The sequence below is a fragment of the Erpetoichthys calabaricus genome, chromosome 17, assembly GCF_900747795.2.
Source record: "Erpetoichthys calabaricus chromosome 17, fErpCal1.3, whole genome shotgun sequence".
NCBI lineage: Eukaryota > Metazoa > Chordata > Cladistia > Polypteriformes > Polypteridae > Erpetoichthys > Erpetoichthys calabaricus.
Genome location: NC_041410.2, coordinates 42,430,008 through 42,449,229, shown reverse-complemented (window position 1 = coordinate 42,449,229; position 19,222 = coordinate 42,430,008). Strand labels below are relative to the sequence as shown.

At 40.7% G+C, this 19,222-nt stretch overlaps 1 protein-coding gene across 1 annotated transcript in view; it reads left to right on the top strand.

Moving 5' to 3' along the window:
* Positions 1-14,773, top strand: part of LOC114642541 (stereocilin) — a 112,270-nt gene extending 97,497 nt beyond the window's left edge. The window contains exons 27-29 of the mRNA XM_051920786.1: positions 758-855; positions 7,048-7,195; positions 14,656-14,773. Coding sequence (XP_051776746.1) covers positions 758-855; positions 7,048-7,195; positions 14,656-14,741 — 332 coding nt within the window. The 3' untranslated portion in view covers positions 14,742-14,773. The remainder of the gene's footprint in view (positions 1-757; positions 856-7,047; positions 7,196-14,655) is intronic.
* The last annotated feature ends 4,449 nt before the right edge of the window (positions 14,774-19,222 follow it).

Here is a 19,222-nt window from a genome sequence, read left to right as displayed (position 1 = left end):
TCTAAGAGCAACTATTAAAATGTTTTGTGAACCTGAGCAGATCAGCCAGCATTACTGAGACCTTCATCTTTCTTTATTTTTAGATTGTATGATCGACAATGTTGGTCATGTTTTGGTTCATTTTATATCTCATGATTGTTTGGCAGCTAATTAAGGAAAAAGAAACAATTAAGGGGTCTGAGTCTTCAAGAGCAAGTCAAATAAAATTAAGTCAAAAAGAAGTTAATTAGCAGCAAAAACACATCGCTAATTAAGAAAAAGGTTAGAATGAAAACCTGCAGCCACTGCGGCCCTCCAGGACCGGAGTTGAGGATCCCTGGCCTAAAGGGTCACCTGACTGCGACAAATGATTTCCTTATGGTATTTTTCTCTTTTTCATTAACTGCTAATTGACTCATTTGTTTAATGATAAAAAAGTATTACATACTTCTGTACATTTTGGGAGGTAAGGACTCCTTAGTGAAGATGAAAAAATAATTGCAGTTTTGGAACAAGTTAGTATTCTTCAACATTCCTAATAAATATTAGGCCGATTCTTACAGGTGAAACTTCCAGTGGTTGAGCTGTTTTGCTACCTGCAGAGTAACTAATCTACAATTAATTAGTTATTCAAAACAGGTTTTTTTTTCCTGATTATTTTACACATTTCTCAATCTCAATAATAATTATGTGCAGAGTTTCATTTGTCTGTATAAGTACATTCAGGCTGAATGTGATATCGTCACCCTCACTCCCTCGTGATACTCTCTCTTCACAGCTGGATTACCAGATGTGGTGTTGTCCTCCTTAATCAGAGAACAGTTTGAAGGTTTGACCCCAGCTGCTATTGGTCTCATGCCCGCAAGCAAGTTTGCAGTAAGTAAAGATTGTAAAGACTAATGTTAAACTATTCTTTAAGTATATTTAAAAAACTGCTGAACTGTAAGAAGAAATAGAGATAAGAAAGATGTGACCACAGTGGAAGAAATAAATTGTGTGGAAGAGTGATGAAAGGACTGAATATCTGAGGGAAGCCATTAGAGGATTAAAGAAAATGGTGATTGATTTTTTAAAGGTATGCAGATAGCTGAGGCTTGAGAATTAATTTGTTCTTTGTATGCTTGTAAACAAATGAAAAGACACCGAGAAGATCAGTGTTATTATGGCATAATAGCCAGCAGTAAGTAACTTAACACCCGTAAGAGTAGGAATGGCTGATGGGCACATTCACTGTTACAAATAAACTAAACACTTCAAACAGTTGAAAAGAAAGTGACACCACTTGCCTGCCTTGTAAAGGATAATGAAGTCCTGTGTTTACTTTGAAGAATTTAACATATTTTAAATAATGTCTTGGCTCATTATGTTGGTTGATACATCAGGAAGAAGAGCTGCAATCATGTGCCGATGACTACATTTAAGAGACAGGGGTTTTTAATCAATTATTGTGAAATGACAGTGCTGGCACCCTGCCCGGGGTTTGTTTCCTGCCTTGTGCCCTGTGTTGGCTGAGATTGGCTCCAGCAGACCCCTTGACCCTGTAGTTAGGATGTAGCAGGTTGGATACTGGATGGATGGACAACAACACATTACAACACTGTGGTGTAGCAGGTCCACAGCTCACGTCAAAAAGGCCACTTTTTAAATAAATAATCACTGCACTCGTGTGGCCGAGCGGTTCCCGGGTGATGCGTGATGCTGACGGTCCTCACTTAAGTGCACAGGTGAGGAGTCGTCCACATCCATAATTGGTGCCGGGAGCTGCTAATTGCCACATCTGATCCACGTCCCTGTAATAAATAGAAGCGCCAGGAGGCTAGGAGGGGAGAAGAAACAAGAAAAGAACAGAACGTGAACGTGAACGGATGTTAAGGGTGAGAAAGGCGGCAGGAAGCAGGATGGAGAAAGCCAGTGAGAGTGAGCGAGCGAGCAAGTGCAGTCTCGTGGAAGTAAGCAGGCAGCTGGGAGAGACAAGCCCTAGCAGGTGTATGGCCAACACCTGGGGCCGATGGTACTTGCTGAGCATTTGTTGGATCAGGAGTGACTGGGAGAAGGTTGGCTCGCTGCAGCGAAGGCAGCGAGAGTCAGGGACTTGGGATGTAGAAGCCCCAGCGTGAGCATCCTGGTCACTGGGGAGCCCAAGTCTCGGTCTAGTGAGAGCTGAATGGAGCCAGGGACCGAAAAGCTTCTAGACCAGTCAAGTGAAGAAGGTCAGCTGCAGGTAGGGCGGCTCCTCTGGTGCATAGCCTGGATGGGAGAAGCAGAGGAGTCACCAGTAGAAAAATGCACCAGGCTTTGTGTTTAAAAGGACAGCTTCCAGCCATTGTTTTAATCTCGTGTTTTAAAAGGATTTATTTATTGGATTTTTAACCTCCATGTTTTTCCACAGCTTTTATTGGATTATTTGACTGACTGCACTATTTATTTGAACACATTTGATTTTGCTGATTTTAATAAAAGCACTTTGCACTTTTTGCACCATCCCCTTGCTTTGTTGTGCCTCACTGTCCAGCTCATCGGTGACATTACCGATGGTGTCGGGTTCAAGAGTACCCAGAAGTCGGATGGGAGCATGGAGTGAACCCGCATCGTCACAAACACATGCACTTGACTGTGAACCATGCGGCGTAACATCAAGTGCTTCCCTTTTTATACTTGCCCCACCACCAGTCCATCCTTTTAATCATTTCCTCCAAGTTGCTGTAAAACACTTGGTGAATACATTGTGTTCCTTTCAATTACTATATATGACAGTTATTAGATTAACTTACTTGCTGCCATTTGGGATGTAGGAACAAGTGGCCATTGCCCCTTTTTTTAGGCTTTCAGCAGTGCATGAGATGCCCTCTGGACAACCTGTGAAATTTCTTTGAACTCCTGGAGATCACTAGTTGTATGCTCAGCATTTCAACGCTGTGCCCAATTTGGAAGAGGAAGCCTCATTTCAAAAATTGAATCTCGGTGCCTAAACTCTTGGAATGACATTTTATCACCCCAAAAGAATCAGACCTTTTCTCAATGACATTGCAGAGGACATGGAAGGTGCCTAACACGCAAAACAAGTCAATGAAAACAATGCAGTACCACTGACATGCTCCACCACAAGCAAGAGTTATCAGTTAAATACGAGCAATGGGAACTAAAATCCACACAGCATCAGACATTCCCTTAAAGGCATGGAATCATAAAAACTGCTTTAAGTGTGTCATGATAACTCAGAACTCAAAGTACTTAACAAGTTGCCAGCTGACAAGCTCTTTTCTCAGTTTGACTTATTGCCATGTAACAAGCTAATGAATATCTTTGTCAGGTAAACTGACTTTTACAAGATGTTGCCTAAAATATAAACAGTGGAGCCCTCAGTATCAGTGTAATGCTAAAATTCTCTTTTGCACAGTTTGCAATATGTGAGCTGAATGAGACAAAAAGCGAAGCTTCCAAAAAATAAAATAATAATGAAAAAGCTTTTAAAATCAAAATAACTCCAGAAAACCTCTAAACCAATCACCCTGATCAATATTCCATGTTTACTTGCCTCACCTGCCTTGTATCTTGTCTTTAATGTCAACATAAAAGAAGTTATTTTATTTTTATAATTCTTGTGTGTCTCTATAAATTGTATCGCTCCATTTTTTAAAACAAGTGTGCTTTAGTTACATTGCTGCAAGTCTAATGACAAAAAACATGAGCTGAACAAGGTGGGAGACTTAGCGAAATCAGAACCAGTGATTAATTAATTGATTGATTGTCGTCAGTTCATCCATTTGTCTTCCAAAGAATAATAATTGAATTTCTGTCATAATAAAGGTACTAAGATGCATAAGGTTAGATTCCTTCTTGCTTCATTTGTAAGTTTCAGTTTCTTTTCAGTTGTAAACTTTGCATCTTTTATTCTCTATTCAAAATTGTCACATTCCTTTGTTTTGATGTTTTCTAGGGGGCTTTGCCCCCTGCTTGCTTCGCTCGCCAACCCCCCTGCCTGCGCTACGCACCAGCAAATTCGTGTCTGTGCCGCTCACAAACAACAAAACTTTTAATTCTGGCGGATAGGTCTCTTCATTGGGAAGAAACACTACTTTTTCTTGATGGCAACACGAATTAAATGATCTACAAGTCTCCGACTTAAAGTTTAAAGCCAAACAATATCTACATACTTCTGTCATATCACCTATGTCCATATATTCAATCTCTTTTTGCTTTTACCTTTTTCGTCAATATCGCATTGAATTTTGATTCCGTGTTTGGAATTACATCGTGACAACGCAACGCATAACTGCCCATGAGTGAATATCGTTTCTTTCTCTCTATACAAACTGTGTCTGACAATAGCATTCACACAAATAAGAAATCATTGAACGTGTGCGTGGTTGTAAATGTTTCAGATGTGGCCAGTACTTTTCCAAATCTCTTTGCATAAAGTCTTGTCTCGTGGGGCTTGAAATTTTCTCTTGCGGGATTTCACTTTCACCAAACAACCAATCTTTTAATTCTCGCGCATACGCCTATTCATTGGGAAGAAACACTACTTTTCCCTGATGGCAACACGAATTAGATGATCTACAAATCTCTGACCTAAAGTTTAAATCCGAACAATATATTTGATCTCTTTTCACTGTTCCATTATTTCACAGAGTAATAATTTCCATTTGTTTCTGCTAATGCGATCTTTACTATCATTTTTTTTAGACTTTCGAATTTTCATACTTCCATTATCTTTAACCTGCTTTGCATGTGTATTGCACCAACATTTTTGAATTCTTTACGATGATCTACTTTGTCATCTACTCTTTGCTTTTTGTTTCCGGCCCTGGGCATGGTTAAATCTCTTGGCACAAAGTCTCTTCTCGCAGGACGTGAAAGTATCTCTCTTCAAAAGATCATGTCTCGTCGCAGGATAAAGTTGGCCATTTCAATATCAATTACAATAATTTGCTGGGAAACAAAAAATGCCACCAACCCATCAGGAGAGGAGCAAAATAAAATCAGAGTTAAATGTCAGACAAGGGCTGTTACTTAAATCTAACAAATTTTTAGTCATTTTGGAGATCCCCATCCCTGAGGTAATCCCAGAGAGAATCCCTGAACTTCTCTCAACTTGCTGTTTCTTTGTCTCCTCTCACTTACTTTGAGAGATGGATTGCATGAGGTTATAAAGGAAGGTCGAACCTTCTCCTGATTGGATTAAAGTCACCTTTAGTTACAAAATCAGTGTCTTTTAATAGGTGGGTTCTTCTGTCCAGTTTTGTCACCATCTCTTGAATTATAGCTCTTTATCCTTGCTTGAGTCCATTTCATGTCTTCTGGCTCAAGAGGTCTGGAGAGATGTCAGTGCCACATCTTGGTTATCAGATGATGTCCAGACAGATCCCGGTCCAAGCCATAATTCAGTGACTTAGTTTGGAATGCAAGTGGAGGTTTTGTGCTGCTGGATGCCTGCATCCCTGTTAAACCTGCTTTCTTAACAGGCCTGATGTGCCATAAAAGACTAGCAGAATGGGCAATGCCCACTTTGTCCTACAATGCCCCATCTTAGACTGAGACCAAGAGCTTGTTTAAACAAGAGTGCCTGAAGTGCCTGCTCTAATTGGCCTCACGTTTGCAAAATTATGGGGCCCTGCCATTCTGGAACTTCACAGCTAGAGGACAGACATAATAAAAGCATAATAAAGAATCATTATCAAATAAAGAAAAACATAAGGAAAAGATCAGTTAAATAAGCAAAACAAAAAAGGAATTTAAATAAATAAGAAAATTTAAAAAGTGAAAAAAAATAAATTCAGAATAATAGAAAATGACCATCAATCTGCCACAGCCAGGTGTTACATGGGTGTCCTCTTGGCCTGTTACTGCTGCTCGGGTCTTCAACAATGAGGATCCTGTGGCCCGGATCACCCTCTGGGAATCACGTCACATGGGTGTAGTGCTGTAACTGACGCTCCCTCACAATACAGGTAATGTGTCTCAATCGGGACTCCGTGAGCAACCGCTCATTCGACACAAAGTCAAACCAGCAGTACCCAAGGATTCTCCGAAGAGACACAGTACCAAAGGAGTCCAGTCTTCGTCTCAAGTCACTGGATAGGGTCCATGTCTCGCAACCATATAGCAAAACAGGAAGCACCAGAACTCCAAAGACTTGGACCTTTGTCCTTTTGCATAGATATTGGGAGTGCCACACACCCCTTTCCACCAACCTCATGACCCCCCATGCTCTCCCAATCCATCTACTGACTTTATAGGAAGAATCTCCATCTCAGATTTATTCAAGACTTAAAAATCAGTTTGGGGATGAGTGTTTTTCTCAGTCTAGAGTGTATGATTGATGCAAGTCATTCAGAGAGGGATTATCATCTCTTTGGTCCACTTAAGGAACTGTTAGGAGGGGAGATATTCAAGCCGAATGAGAGGTTATTGACACCGTGCGAGGATGGATCAAAATGCAGTCAAAAGACTTCTACTTTCCTGGGATTAAGAAGCTTCCCGAGTACTGGAACAAGTGTATTGTAGTGGCAGGAAAAATAGTGTGTAATGCATTTCATTATATTCAATAAATAAAGTGTAGCTCATAAATTCATGTTTATATTTGAATGCCCCTCATAACTGTTGCATACAGTAGACTAGTAGAGATGTTCAAAAACGCAACCCGTCCTCTATGTGCTTCACCAACCAACCGCCATGCCTGGCTGAATGACAGACATTCTGCAGTGTTCTTGTTGACACTGGCATGCTCTCTGCTGTACACCTCTTCATCATGGGTCCATCTGCAATACGACTCTGTACCAGGAGCTGACTAATGTTCTGCTGTCTGTCATTTTGTTGGACTTTATTGCAGGCCAGCTCAATTATTTACTGTATATTGTGAAGCAATAGGCCAGTAGCAGACATTTGTGCCATGCCATCAACCTGATCCTTATTGCTTTAAGTTGTACATAAATAGTTGCCCTTCTCATGCCTCCCGTGGTAGCATTTCAAGCAGTTTTCTGATTTTTTTTTTTTATATAATTTGATCTCCTTTCTGATTAATGACATTTTCTTTTTGTCTTTTTTCTTGTTCTTCTTTTCCATCAGGTTGTGTTCAGTCCAGTCCACCTCTCCTGGATGACCCCAGAGCAAGCGAGAGCAGTGACCCCACATCAGTGGGCTGAGTTAAACAGTGAACAGAGCCAAGCTGTCTCCATGGCGCAGTATGAGGGCGAGCTCATTCAAGAGCAGAGAGGTAGGGGAGCAGTTGTGCCTGATGGACAGACAGGGCCCAACAGCTGAGAGACAAGGCAGCCACTCCTCCTTCCATGTCTAAGCACCAAACCACAGCCTGCAAACACATTTTGCAAATTGAACCATTTACCTGAACAAATCCTTCACATTTACTGTATTTACAGCAAGTGACCAAAATAGACACTTGCAAATTTGTATTTCATTGAACATCATTACCAGTTTAATGGCCGTTTTCCAGGTTTACTGGTTAGCAAGCTGCCCCCAAATATTTTTCCTTAATTCTCCATAGTCCTTGGCTTCCTTTGTGGAGATTTCATTTTTTTTGTCTTCTTCAACCTTAGTCTTGACCTGAATCCTTCCACCACAGTGCATCACTTCACCAGGGCCGTCATAACAGCATTATAGACCCCCGGGTAAAGCAGTGCACAAGGGTCCCTACCTACACAACCACTCAGCAAGTCACAACCGTATATACTCGCGGATAAGTCAGGACTTGATTTTACAGTATAATTTCTGGTATTTTATATTGTCGGTCATATAAGTTGAATGTGGAAAACTCACGCTATTGGTCCAAGGGATTATGATATGCTAATGCCCACCTGAGAGAGTAACCACGGAGCACACTGCCTTTTTGTTCTATGTGGGTGAGGCAATGAGCTGTATCAGCACGTGCTCTTAACCTCACTCTCGCTCTATTGTGCCTACGTGACCACACAGTAATACCCAAACTATTCCGAATCAACGTTTGCACTGATTTGTGTTTTTTGTATCCCACACCCTCATACACCTTTATCGTAAGAGCATCCTTTATCTATGGGATGGAGCGTTCGATCAGAAGAAAATATGAAGCTGGTTTTAAATTAAACATTGTTGACATAGCGAAAGAAATTGGCAACTGCGCTGCTGAAGCAAAATCTATATATATAAAAATGGAATGGGTGGGTCGTCGGGTGGGCCTTTTTTTCATTCCGTCGTTTTTTCGACGTTTTGAAAATGTAGAATGATTATTTGATTTTTTTGTTTTTATTTGATCGTGTCTATGTAGCCGCCGTCGTAATAAAGTATCGCTAAAATCGTCATTTATCGTAATTTATTTTTGACGTATAACGTCGCCGTCGTCGAGGTCAGTGATACCAGTGCAAAAAATCTGCTTACGGTTGAAAGACACGCCCTACTCACTGGACAGTTAAAAACACCAATCAAACTAACGATGACATCAAGTATTACCCAATCAAAAGTAGGAAAGGAGGCATCTTCATAAAATGCGTGTGGGATGATTTGCATGAGACGCTGCTTTAAAAAAAAAAAGATAAAAAAAATACGGGATAAATCCCGTCCAGTATTGATTCAAAACGGGACGCGCAATTTCATTCTCAAACGCGGCACGATTCCGTATTTTAAAGGACGGGTGGCAACCCTACAGTGCCAGGTAACCACCCATACAATCACATTGTGATTCAGACTAGGAATGCAATGAATGTAATTACCCCGATCTACATACAAGGCGAAAGTCTTGCAACATTCAAAGATGATGGTTTGGGATAAGTACACCATAGAACATAAAAGAGCTTATGAAGCCTTGAACCGAAAAAAGCAACATCTCAGAGATCGTAAAAAAAAAAAATAGGAGCTAATGTCGTTTTACTCGCTGTAGATTTTAGTCAAACATTACCAGTTATTTCACGAGGGAGACCAGCACATCAACTCAACGCGTGTTTAAAATCCATGCTTCTCCCACGCTCGGTTATATGTCGCGTGTTCTCGGGTAGGTGCACCAAAAAATGTATACATTTAAGCATGTAATGGGCAAACAAAAAATGAGGTATACCCGAAGGCACTGCAGTAGTACTCAATGTAACTTTACTTCTTAAATGTTAATGTTTTACTGTTTAATAATTTATACGCTTCTTATATGTTGTTCAAATTCTTTTATCAAAATACCACTGACAGCGCAATGCACGATAACATGGAGTGAATACACCATACGCATCCGCCCACGGCTGCCCTGCTGTGCGCAGATAGGACTTGATTGTACAATAAAATAAAATAAAGATAAAAAGACTAAAACAATCATCACCCATAAAGCGGATAGTAGACGTGACGTACTATATGTGTACCACATTTCAAGTGTATAGGTGCAACGGTTTGCGAGCTACAGGTCATTTAAAATCCTGGACAGACACACAAATTGCCACGGTAGCAAATTACAGAAGAAGATTTTACTGTTTAATAATTTATATTTATATGAAATGTGCTTCTTATATATTACTTCATATTCTCATATGATAATGATGTTAATGTTTATATTGATTTCTGTGTTATTAAAACTGCATGTATGTGTGTATATGTATATATATATATATATATATATATACTAGCAAAATACCCGCGCTTCGCAGCGGAGAAGTAGTGTGTTAAAGAGGTTATGAAAAAAAAAAGGAAACATTTTAAAAATAACGTAACATGATTGTCAATGAAAGCCCGTTTCACTCAGTAAGTCTTATGTGTGTGTTTATGTATGTGTGTGTATATATATATGTACATGTGTATATGTAGATATGTATATATATGTATATGTATATAAATGTTTATGTGTGTGTGTATATTATATATATAATATATATATATATATATATATATATATATATATATATATATATATATATATATATATATATATAAAAGACAGCAACAGTTATAACAATGACAACACAATTACATTGACAATCATGTTTCGTTATTTTTAAAATGTTTCCTTTTTTTTTTCATAACCTCTTTAACACACTACTTCTCCGCTGCGAAGCGCGGGTATTTTGCTATATATATATATATTAGAGCTGTATATACCCGGCGTTGCCCGGGGCAGAAGTAACCTAATCGGTCAAACACTTACATATATACCAAAGTAAACCTAATCGGTCAAACAGTTACATATATAAAAAAACCGAACCTAATCGGACAAACAGCTAATCTATATACATAAGCAAACCTAATTGGTCAAACAGTTACATAAATACAAAAGCAAACCTAATCGATCAAACAGCTTCATATATACAGAAGCGAACCTAATTGGTCAAACAGTTATGCATGTGCAGAATGATTTTACAAACATTATGCGTGTTAACAATCATTAAAAAGAAAAGATTGAGGAACTGTTCTTCTATATGTGATGAAGCCACTAATAAGACAGATTTTTTTCAGGACCCAGCTGTTTCATAACTAAACTACTGCCACCCCAAAGTAATGCCTAATAGTGGTTTTTGGGGTAGCTGTGGAATAAAAAGGGTGTTTTTTAGTCAGTAAGAATCTGACACTACCCTTCAGTACGGGCTGAAGGGTGCCTATGTAAGGTTTTACATCCTTCCCGTATGGAAAAAAAAACATACTAAACTTTTTTTTCATCATTACAGATAATCTCAGTCAAATCGAAGTAGGCATTCTCAATTTATTTTTATCTAATTTTTACTTTTTCACAAAGCCATCCCATGCCAATTTGTATGAATAAACTTTTGCTAGAGAGTTATCAAAAGTTTATTCATGCACATATTTTAATACGGATAATCTATCTCTAATCAAGGTTCTCATTTTCATTCTAATTTAAAATAATAATAGATACTCATTTTTTTCTTCTGTTTTAGAAAAACCAATCTATGCCACCTACGTCTTCGTCAAGTCAGCTTCATCCAGCTTCATCACATATAGAAGAAGAGTTCCTCAATCTTTTCTTTTTAATGATTGTTAACACGCATAATCTTTGTAAAATTATTCTGCACATGCATAACTGTTTGACCAATTAGGTTCGCTTCTGTATATATGAAGCTGTTTCATCGATTAGGTTTGCTTTTGTATTTATGTAACTGTTTGACCAATTAGGTTTGCTTATGTATATAGATTAGCTGTTTGTCCGATTAGGTTCGCTTCTGTATATATGAAGCTGTTTCATCGATTACGTTTGCTTTTGTATTTATGTAACTGTTTGACCAATTAGGTTTGCTTATGTATATAGATTAGCTGTTTGTCCGATTAGGTTCGCTTCTGTATATATGAAGCTGTTTCATCGATTAGGTTTACTTTGGTATATATGTAAGTGTTTGACCGATTACGTTACTTCTGCCCCGGGCAACGCCGGGTATATACAGCTCGTTTGATATAAGATTGGAGACAAGAAGATGGTTGGGGTCTGATTTTGTGATATATGATATATACGGTATATACATAGATTAGCGTGGGACCCCTATGATTGTGGGGCCCCCAGGTAACTGCCCAGTATGCCCATGCGTTAAGATGGCCCTGATCTTCACCCAATCATCTCCTTCCTTTCCTCCACACTCCCAAACAACCTTAGTTTGTTTCTCCTCAGCACAACACCTATCACCTCATCACTAAGTATTTCTCTTACTGATTCTTTTCATGCCTTGACACTTCACATATCCACCTGATAATTCTCATCTCTGTTCTTTCTAGATCTGATCTGCTACACGTTTTTGCCATCATTAGCCATGTCTCACTCCCATAGAGTATTCTACTCCTCACACAGCTTTTGTAAACTAATCTCTTCAACCTCCTTGAGAAGTCAGAATGGGGGACCGCTCCTGGAATTCTTACATGCACTTGTCACCTTCGTCATCACTATTGTGCGCCCACACCTTTGCCTCTACTCAAACTGTCACATAAGTGGCAGAACTTTCCTGCTTTCTTCAGACAGCTCCATTGCCAGTTCTTAAATTTACACTTACCACCAGAGCTGAGGTGGTTACTCAAAGTAAGCAATCCTTTACAGATTGCTAATTACTTTCAAATTGTAAGGGAATAACTTTACTCATTACTTTCAGGAAAAAGTACTCACATTACTAATTACTTTACTTTTAAAGGTGACTCACAAGTCTTTTAAAGCCCTTTTTCATTTACAAACCCCTAAGGAGCTGAATTTTTTGGTCTGGAATAACTTGGACATGCACACCTTATCACCTTTGCAGTTACTGTAAGCACACTTAGCTGCAGCCTGTGAAACTGAGCAACGCTGAATGTTTGTGTCTGTGATGGTGCGGGTCCTGCTACATGCTCCATCTTCAATTTTGGGAGCCTCTCCAACACAACACCTTTGGTAATGTAACTGGATGAGCTGGTCTGATGGGGACAAATCAATCTGAGCAAAGGGATAGTGGAAAAGTACAAAAGTGCTTTTATTAAAAACCAAACAAATCAGTGTCCAACTAACGTGCAGTGCTCAAAAGCGTTTCAATAATAATCCATAAAAACAAGTAAAAAAAAATCATGTGTTTATAACCAGGCTAAAACAAGACTAAGAACCTGCAGCAGACATTGGGACAAACCAGCCAAGCACAGCTCCTTCTGTGTCTCTCCAGCTCACCCATGGCTTGCTCAGCTGGAGAGAAATCAGCCACCACAGTCTTCACGCTACCGACCCTCGTCTTGGCTGCCTCCGCCAGACCACTCGGAGTCAGTTGTCCTCCCATCTTTCTTCTCGCACATGCAGTTGTCCCTTGCATCCCTAGGGAGGACTCCACCTCAATCGAGCCCAGTCCTCCATATAGTCAGGGAGTGCGATCTGTCTCTCGAGTGCTGATCCTTCGCTCCACAGGGGACCCTTGATAGATCAACTGTTATCTATCTATCTATCTATCTATCTATCTATCTATCTATCTATCTATCTATCTATCTATCTATCTATCTATCTATCTATCTATCTATCTATCTATCTATCTATCTATCTATCTATCTATCTATCTATCTGCGCAGCGGCTCAATCACGCACCGCAGGAAGCAATTAAGCAGTTGAGAACGATCGCACCCTCACGTGCAGGTGCAACTCGCCCCAAGTACCTCATCAGCTCCCCGCGGCTGCACCATTGCGCCCATAAAGACTGAAACAGCCAAATGGATTATTTAAAAAAAATGTCCTTTCATTTCGAGTCGTGGACCCGCTATACCACAGCACCACAGGCTCGATGTTGGTGACCCATGACCACAGTATCAGCCATTCAGAAGCTGTCCTCATGGCAGCCTAATGAGCAGGGTGGAGATGGATCTGCACATTGCGGTGAGGTGTACTTGTTCATTCACATTCTATAATTCGGTCAGTTTTGTCACATGTGTTGCTCAGATGTGCTTTGACATTATCCTGAGCATCATGGATCCGAAAAAAGGTAATGAAATTGTTGGAAAAGCTAAAGAAAGATTGAAAGACCAATCGTTTGAATGTGAAATGTGAAGTGAACAAGCACAGGTAAACAGCTTTATTAAACAGTCATAAATGAAGGGCGGTGTCTTATTAGGGTTTGTTTTGATGACTAAACATATTATTAAATCATTAAATACTATGTGACCAAAATTTGGGGTCATTTTGGGCCAATTAGGCGTTCACGATAACAAGGGGCTTTCCTTATGCAGATTGTCACCGTAACACCACAGGTGTATAGCTATTCAAACACGTACACACACTTGATTCATTTCAATTCAAATCATCAGTGTCATCTGTATGATACTGCCAGTGAGGAACTTAGCGGCCAAAATCAGATGAAGAGGATTAGGAGGACTTGGAGAAAAATCGTTAAGTCTAAAACATTGCTGAGGCCAAACTGGAATACCTATTAAAACGTTATCAAAACCCAAAACACTAACCAAACTTGGAGTTCAAAACACAGATCACTAGGTCCTCTTTGCATTAAAGCACAACAAAGTCAATCACACTCATGCTTTCTTTATTTGTCCACAACATCGGACACCATTACACAAATAGCATGGTTTATTTATTATTTATTATTATTATTTATTTATTATTATTATTTATTTATTATGGTTTATGTGAATTTCCCCTTGGGATTAATAAAGTATCTATCTATCTATCTATCTATCTATCTATCTATCTATCTATCTATCTATCTATCTATCTATCTATCTATCTATCTATCTATCTATACTGTATATATAAAATGTTCAAAACCAGAGCCTTGGCAACCACAGGAGGTGCTGCGGAAACAGGATGACAAAAGAGTGCTACTTAAATCCAGTCCAAAATGGTGCAGGCAGCAAAACAAAAAAATAACATTGCAAAATATTAACAAAAACTCCAGATGCTGACAATTTCCACATAAGCATATAGGCGATCTCTGATGCTTCATACTTCCAAAAATACTAAAGAAGTCCATAAGGAAAAAGGAATTATTACTTGACTTGTCGCTACATTCATAATGGCTAGCATGGTACAACACCCTAGTACTTTAAGCAGAAGAAATATTTAAATATTGTAAAATCATAACATATACACTCTCACCGGCCACTTTATTAGGTACACCAATGGGTGCTTCGGCACAGTGGAATGCTGGGATGTGGTCTGGGCTTTACAGTTATGTGTATGTGCCAGGACATTTGATGAGTGAACATGCAGACATCAAGAAGATGTTGTAGCGCCTAAGCGCCATTGTCTGTTTCTCTTTCCAGGGAAGAGCTCCACTATGGCCCCATGTGAAGACAAGATGCTGTTACTTCTCTCTTCCCTGTTTTGTATTTTATCTTTCCTCAGCTAAAGGTTTAAAAGCACTTGCTGTTACAGTTTCTGGATATTATGTTTATAATAAAACAATATGAACAAATGCATCCAAATCCTGGTATCTTTGAATTAGAATAGTAAAGTGGCACATATCCCAAAACATGGATGCAAGTTAATTCGACAGACACGGTCAGTAAAGCAAAGCCCAAGAGGGTTCTTCTCTGATCTTTTCATTTTAGCAGGAGGCAACCCTGAAAATGCACGTTACATGAAAGGAGACATCCATCTCAGCAGCAAATTCCTTGTAGGGAGGTTCAGAGACCCAAACTTACCGAGCTGGGAGGAAAAACACTAGCAGCTGTCATCATGATGCATCTGAGAACATTTCTTCTTTTGATGATTTTTGACCCACTACATATTGCCCGTCAGAAGATCCAGGCTCTTAACTCATGTGTCACATTTTAGCCCAGCCTGGGCCTACCCCAAAATTGTTTCATTTGTGTTAAGCAGTAGGATGAAAGGGCTCCACTAGAGGGGCAACATGGCTGCTCGAGTCTACAATTGTGAAGGCACGTGGCTTTGGACAAAATGTCCATTAAATGTTACATGTGGATATTTATTACTGTGCTTTCAGTTTTATACCTGAGTTTAGCTTCCTACACTGCAGATTCCATTTTTCATCAAAGCTTCCTGCCCAGTCTATTCAGATGAGATGTAAAACTGAGCTCCTGACTCTTTGTGGTGTGCTTGTCTGCCCATCAGGCTTGTCCATTCTGGCCTTCTAATTCTCCTCTGTCCCTTATCAGCTTACTGTCTCTCTCACACCTTCCCCACTTATGAACACACTGGTGCAAGAATGGCTGCCGTCCCTTCTTCCAGGCGGATACTGCACATTGGTGGTGGTTAAAGCGGCTCTCCACCGTCTGTGAAAAGCACTTTCAGCGGTGCGGTATATACATTCATACTCACAGCTGGGTAAAGTATAATGGAGACATATTGTAGCGGGGCCACATAGGGGGTTTTTGTTTCTATGTAAGTATGTCCTGTTGAGTGTTTGTTAAATGTGAATGACAACACTGGGTGCACCGATTTCTGTTTGTAAATTGGGGTCGGTGTCTTTAAACAGGTTTGCACTGATGTGGAGAGGATTGTGGGATTTGTAGTTTGTGGTTTGTATGCACTGTACCAATAAAACCGGAAGAGAAGGATGTGGCGGGACTTTTCGAGTGGACCATTTTCTAATCAACATCATCCACAGCAGCTCCTAAACATTTTCAGTTACTGGACATTCGTAGAGGAGGAGGATGGTGCTTGGCCACCAGACGTAAGGACGGTGGTGGGTTCTTTTCCTCCCAATCCAGTCCTTTGATGCTCTTGGATAAGAGGTGCGCCTCCAAAGACTATTCTTCTGGACTCCGGTGGTAGGACAGAATTTCACTATCCATATTCCAGGAAGCAGTTTATTAAATAGGAATGTTCCACTCTTCCTTCCATCATTTTACCCTAGTTTCCATTCCCAGAATCACTTCCATCATTTACAGTAAGGACTTTTTTTTCAGGACTGCAATGTGTTTTTTTGTTTGTGGGGTGTGTTTACCATTTTTTGTATTTCTAAATAGTTATTCTAGCAAATAAGGATCATTTTATATATTTGTGTGTTTGGTGTGTTTAATCTTAATGGGCTTTTTCCTGGGTGTTGTTAATATTTGGGTGGCAGGGTGGAAATTCGTTAGGGCTTAGGTGTTGGCCTGATTTTATCCGTCCCTCATTTTAAAAGCGTAGCGGCTTTCTTGCTACGTAAATGTGGTAACACCCTCCGCACAAGCTGTGCCAAGGAAGAACCTTTTTGCCAGCCACTGTCCAAGAGACCTTCTTTTATACGAGGAGGAGTCAAGCTATAGTTAGAAAATGAGATTTATTAGAAAATGGAATGAACCTTAACTAAACTTTTCGTGTCATTTCTCAATGGGGTCTCCACCCTTCCCAATGCACTTGCGCCACCTACCTGGAAGTGCCAGCAGACTAAAAGGTTTTGTCTTGTCCTCGCAGCCACTCGTGCCCCTGAGTTATTGTCGAGCACTACATGCCGAGGGGTATTCCAGTCACTAGTGCAAGTTACTGTGACTTGCTGGAGACCAATGTGAAGCCTGCTATTCGATCCAAGCGGCGGGGACTGCTGACTCAAGGAGTCATTTTGCTGTAAGACAATGATACACAGGAGCGTCGCAGGGGACTGTACTTTCTCCGGTCCTGTTCAGCCTATATACATCGGACTTGGTGTGCTGGGGAGGCAGCATTAAGAAGAAAGCCGCCTCACGCCTGAACAAACTGGTGAGGAAGGCAGGCTCTACTGTTGGCATGGAGCTGGACAGTTTAACATATGTGGCAGAGCGACGGGCGCTCAGCAGGCTCCTATCAATTATGGAGAATCCACTGCATCCACTTAACAGTGTCATCTCCAGACAGAAGAGCAGCTTCAGCGACAGACTGGTGTCACCGTCCTGCTCCACTGACAGACTGAGGAGATCGTTCCTCCCCCAAACTATGCGACTCTTCAATTCCATCCGGGGGGTAAACGTTAAGTATCTATCTATCTATCAATGCTAAGAACTAACCAAGGCTTGTCTGGAAAAACTGAGGTTTGAGGTGTTGCCGCATCCTCCTTGTTCACCAGATTTGACACCGTGTGATTTCCACCTTATTGGGCCGCTAAAAAACATCTGGGTGGTTGTCAATTCAAGACAGATGATGACGTGAAGAAAGTGGTGCAAGAGTGGCTGCGACGATAAGACAAAACCTTTTATTCTGCTGGCACTGCCAGCCAGGTGGCGCAAGTGCATTCAGAAGGGTGGAGACTCCATTGAGAAATGACATAATCAGTTTTGTTAAAGTTCATTCCATTTTCTGATAAATCCCATTTCCTAACTTCAGCCATGTACTCAGGGCCATCTTAACAGCATCATAGGCCCCTGGGCAAAGTAGTGTGCTGGGGCCCCTGTTTACATAGCAAAACAGAAAAATGCATAGGCATCAGAAACATCGTGGACCCCTATGCTGCTGGGGTCCCTGGCCAGTGCCCATTGTGCCCATACATTAAGACGGCCCTGCATGTACTATCCCAACTAACAATGGTGAAAGCCAAAACCTCCAGAAATGACACAATTTTTTCAGGGGCTTAATCTAAAATCTGGACATTGTTTATTACTGTGAATTTCTGTGACATGGAGGAGCAGATGTTACTGCCTCGCAGCTCTTGCGTCCCGGTTCATTTCCCATCCATGGTGGTTCTCTGTGGGATTTGCATGTTCTGCTTGTGTTTCTGGAGTTTTTCTTCACCATCCAATAGACATGCACCCAGACATGATATTGGGGAGCCTTTGTATAGACAATGGTTGTACCATTTGTCCATCTATCTCCCTTTTATCTAAACTGGAGAAGGCATCTTAGAAAACGGATGGGTGTCAAGCAAAGTTGATAGCACTAAAGGTAAGTGCCGTCCCCAAGGGAGTGTGAAAAATGAAGCCTAACTGAAAAAAATATGTTCATTCATTTTCTCCTGCTTATCTGAGCTTATCCGGGTCATGGGGGTAACAGTTTTAGCAGTGAGGCCCATTCATCCCTTTCCCCAGCCACACTTGCCATCTCATACTGTGGTATCCTGAGGCGTTCCCAGGCCATCTGGGAGATACAAACCTCCTAAGTGGGTCCTCTCCTCCCAGTTAGTTGTGCTGTGCCTGTAAGACCACCACAGGGAGGCGTCCATATCAGATGCCAGAACTGCCTCAGTTGGCACCTCACGATGACGAGGGTCAGTGGCTTTACTCATGGCCTATCACGGATGACTGCGCTTGTCATCCTACCTCTAAGCAGCTGGTTCCCATAATCTAATTCTTTCAGTCATTACCCAAACCTCATGACCAAAAGTGAGGGCAGGGACGTAGATTGACTGGTGAATTGAGAGTTTTGCCTTCTGGCTGAGAAAAATATAAACTTTCAAATACCTGTTGCTTGATTGCTATAAAGTAAGAGAGCCGAATTCGCAGGTTGTGCAAATGGAAAAGAACAGATCAGGAGAAGCAGGCAGTTTCAGAAGTGTAGAACAACAAAGTGAATAACGTATAAACTCTCATGCTGAGGGCCTCTGCAAGTCATTGTCCAGTGACCATGTGACCGGGGGCCTCCTCTGCAGATTGTATAGAAATAGGAGGGCGACTCTGTTGCTATGGCGATACCAGGAGAGCACTTAGTGATTTGAAAAAAAAACAAACAAAAGACTTTGTGGAGGAATAATTAATTTGGGAAAAGATGTGCCCACTGCCTATGTGCTGCCTCAACCAGTGTAAGACACAATGGGAGAAGGAGATGCTATTGTTCATCCAATGTCTTTGTGCCTCCAGGACAAAAGGTTCAAGCTCATTAGCAATGATGGTGTGCGGGGAGCTTCACTAAGGGGACAGAGGGGGAAATTTAGTTGTTGGGTGCTCTCTCCTCTGTTTATGGGAGATGTCAGCACACACA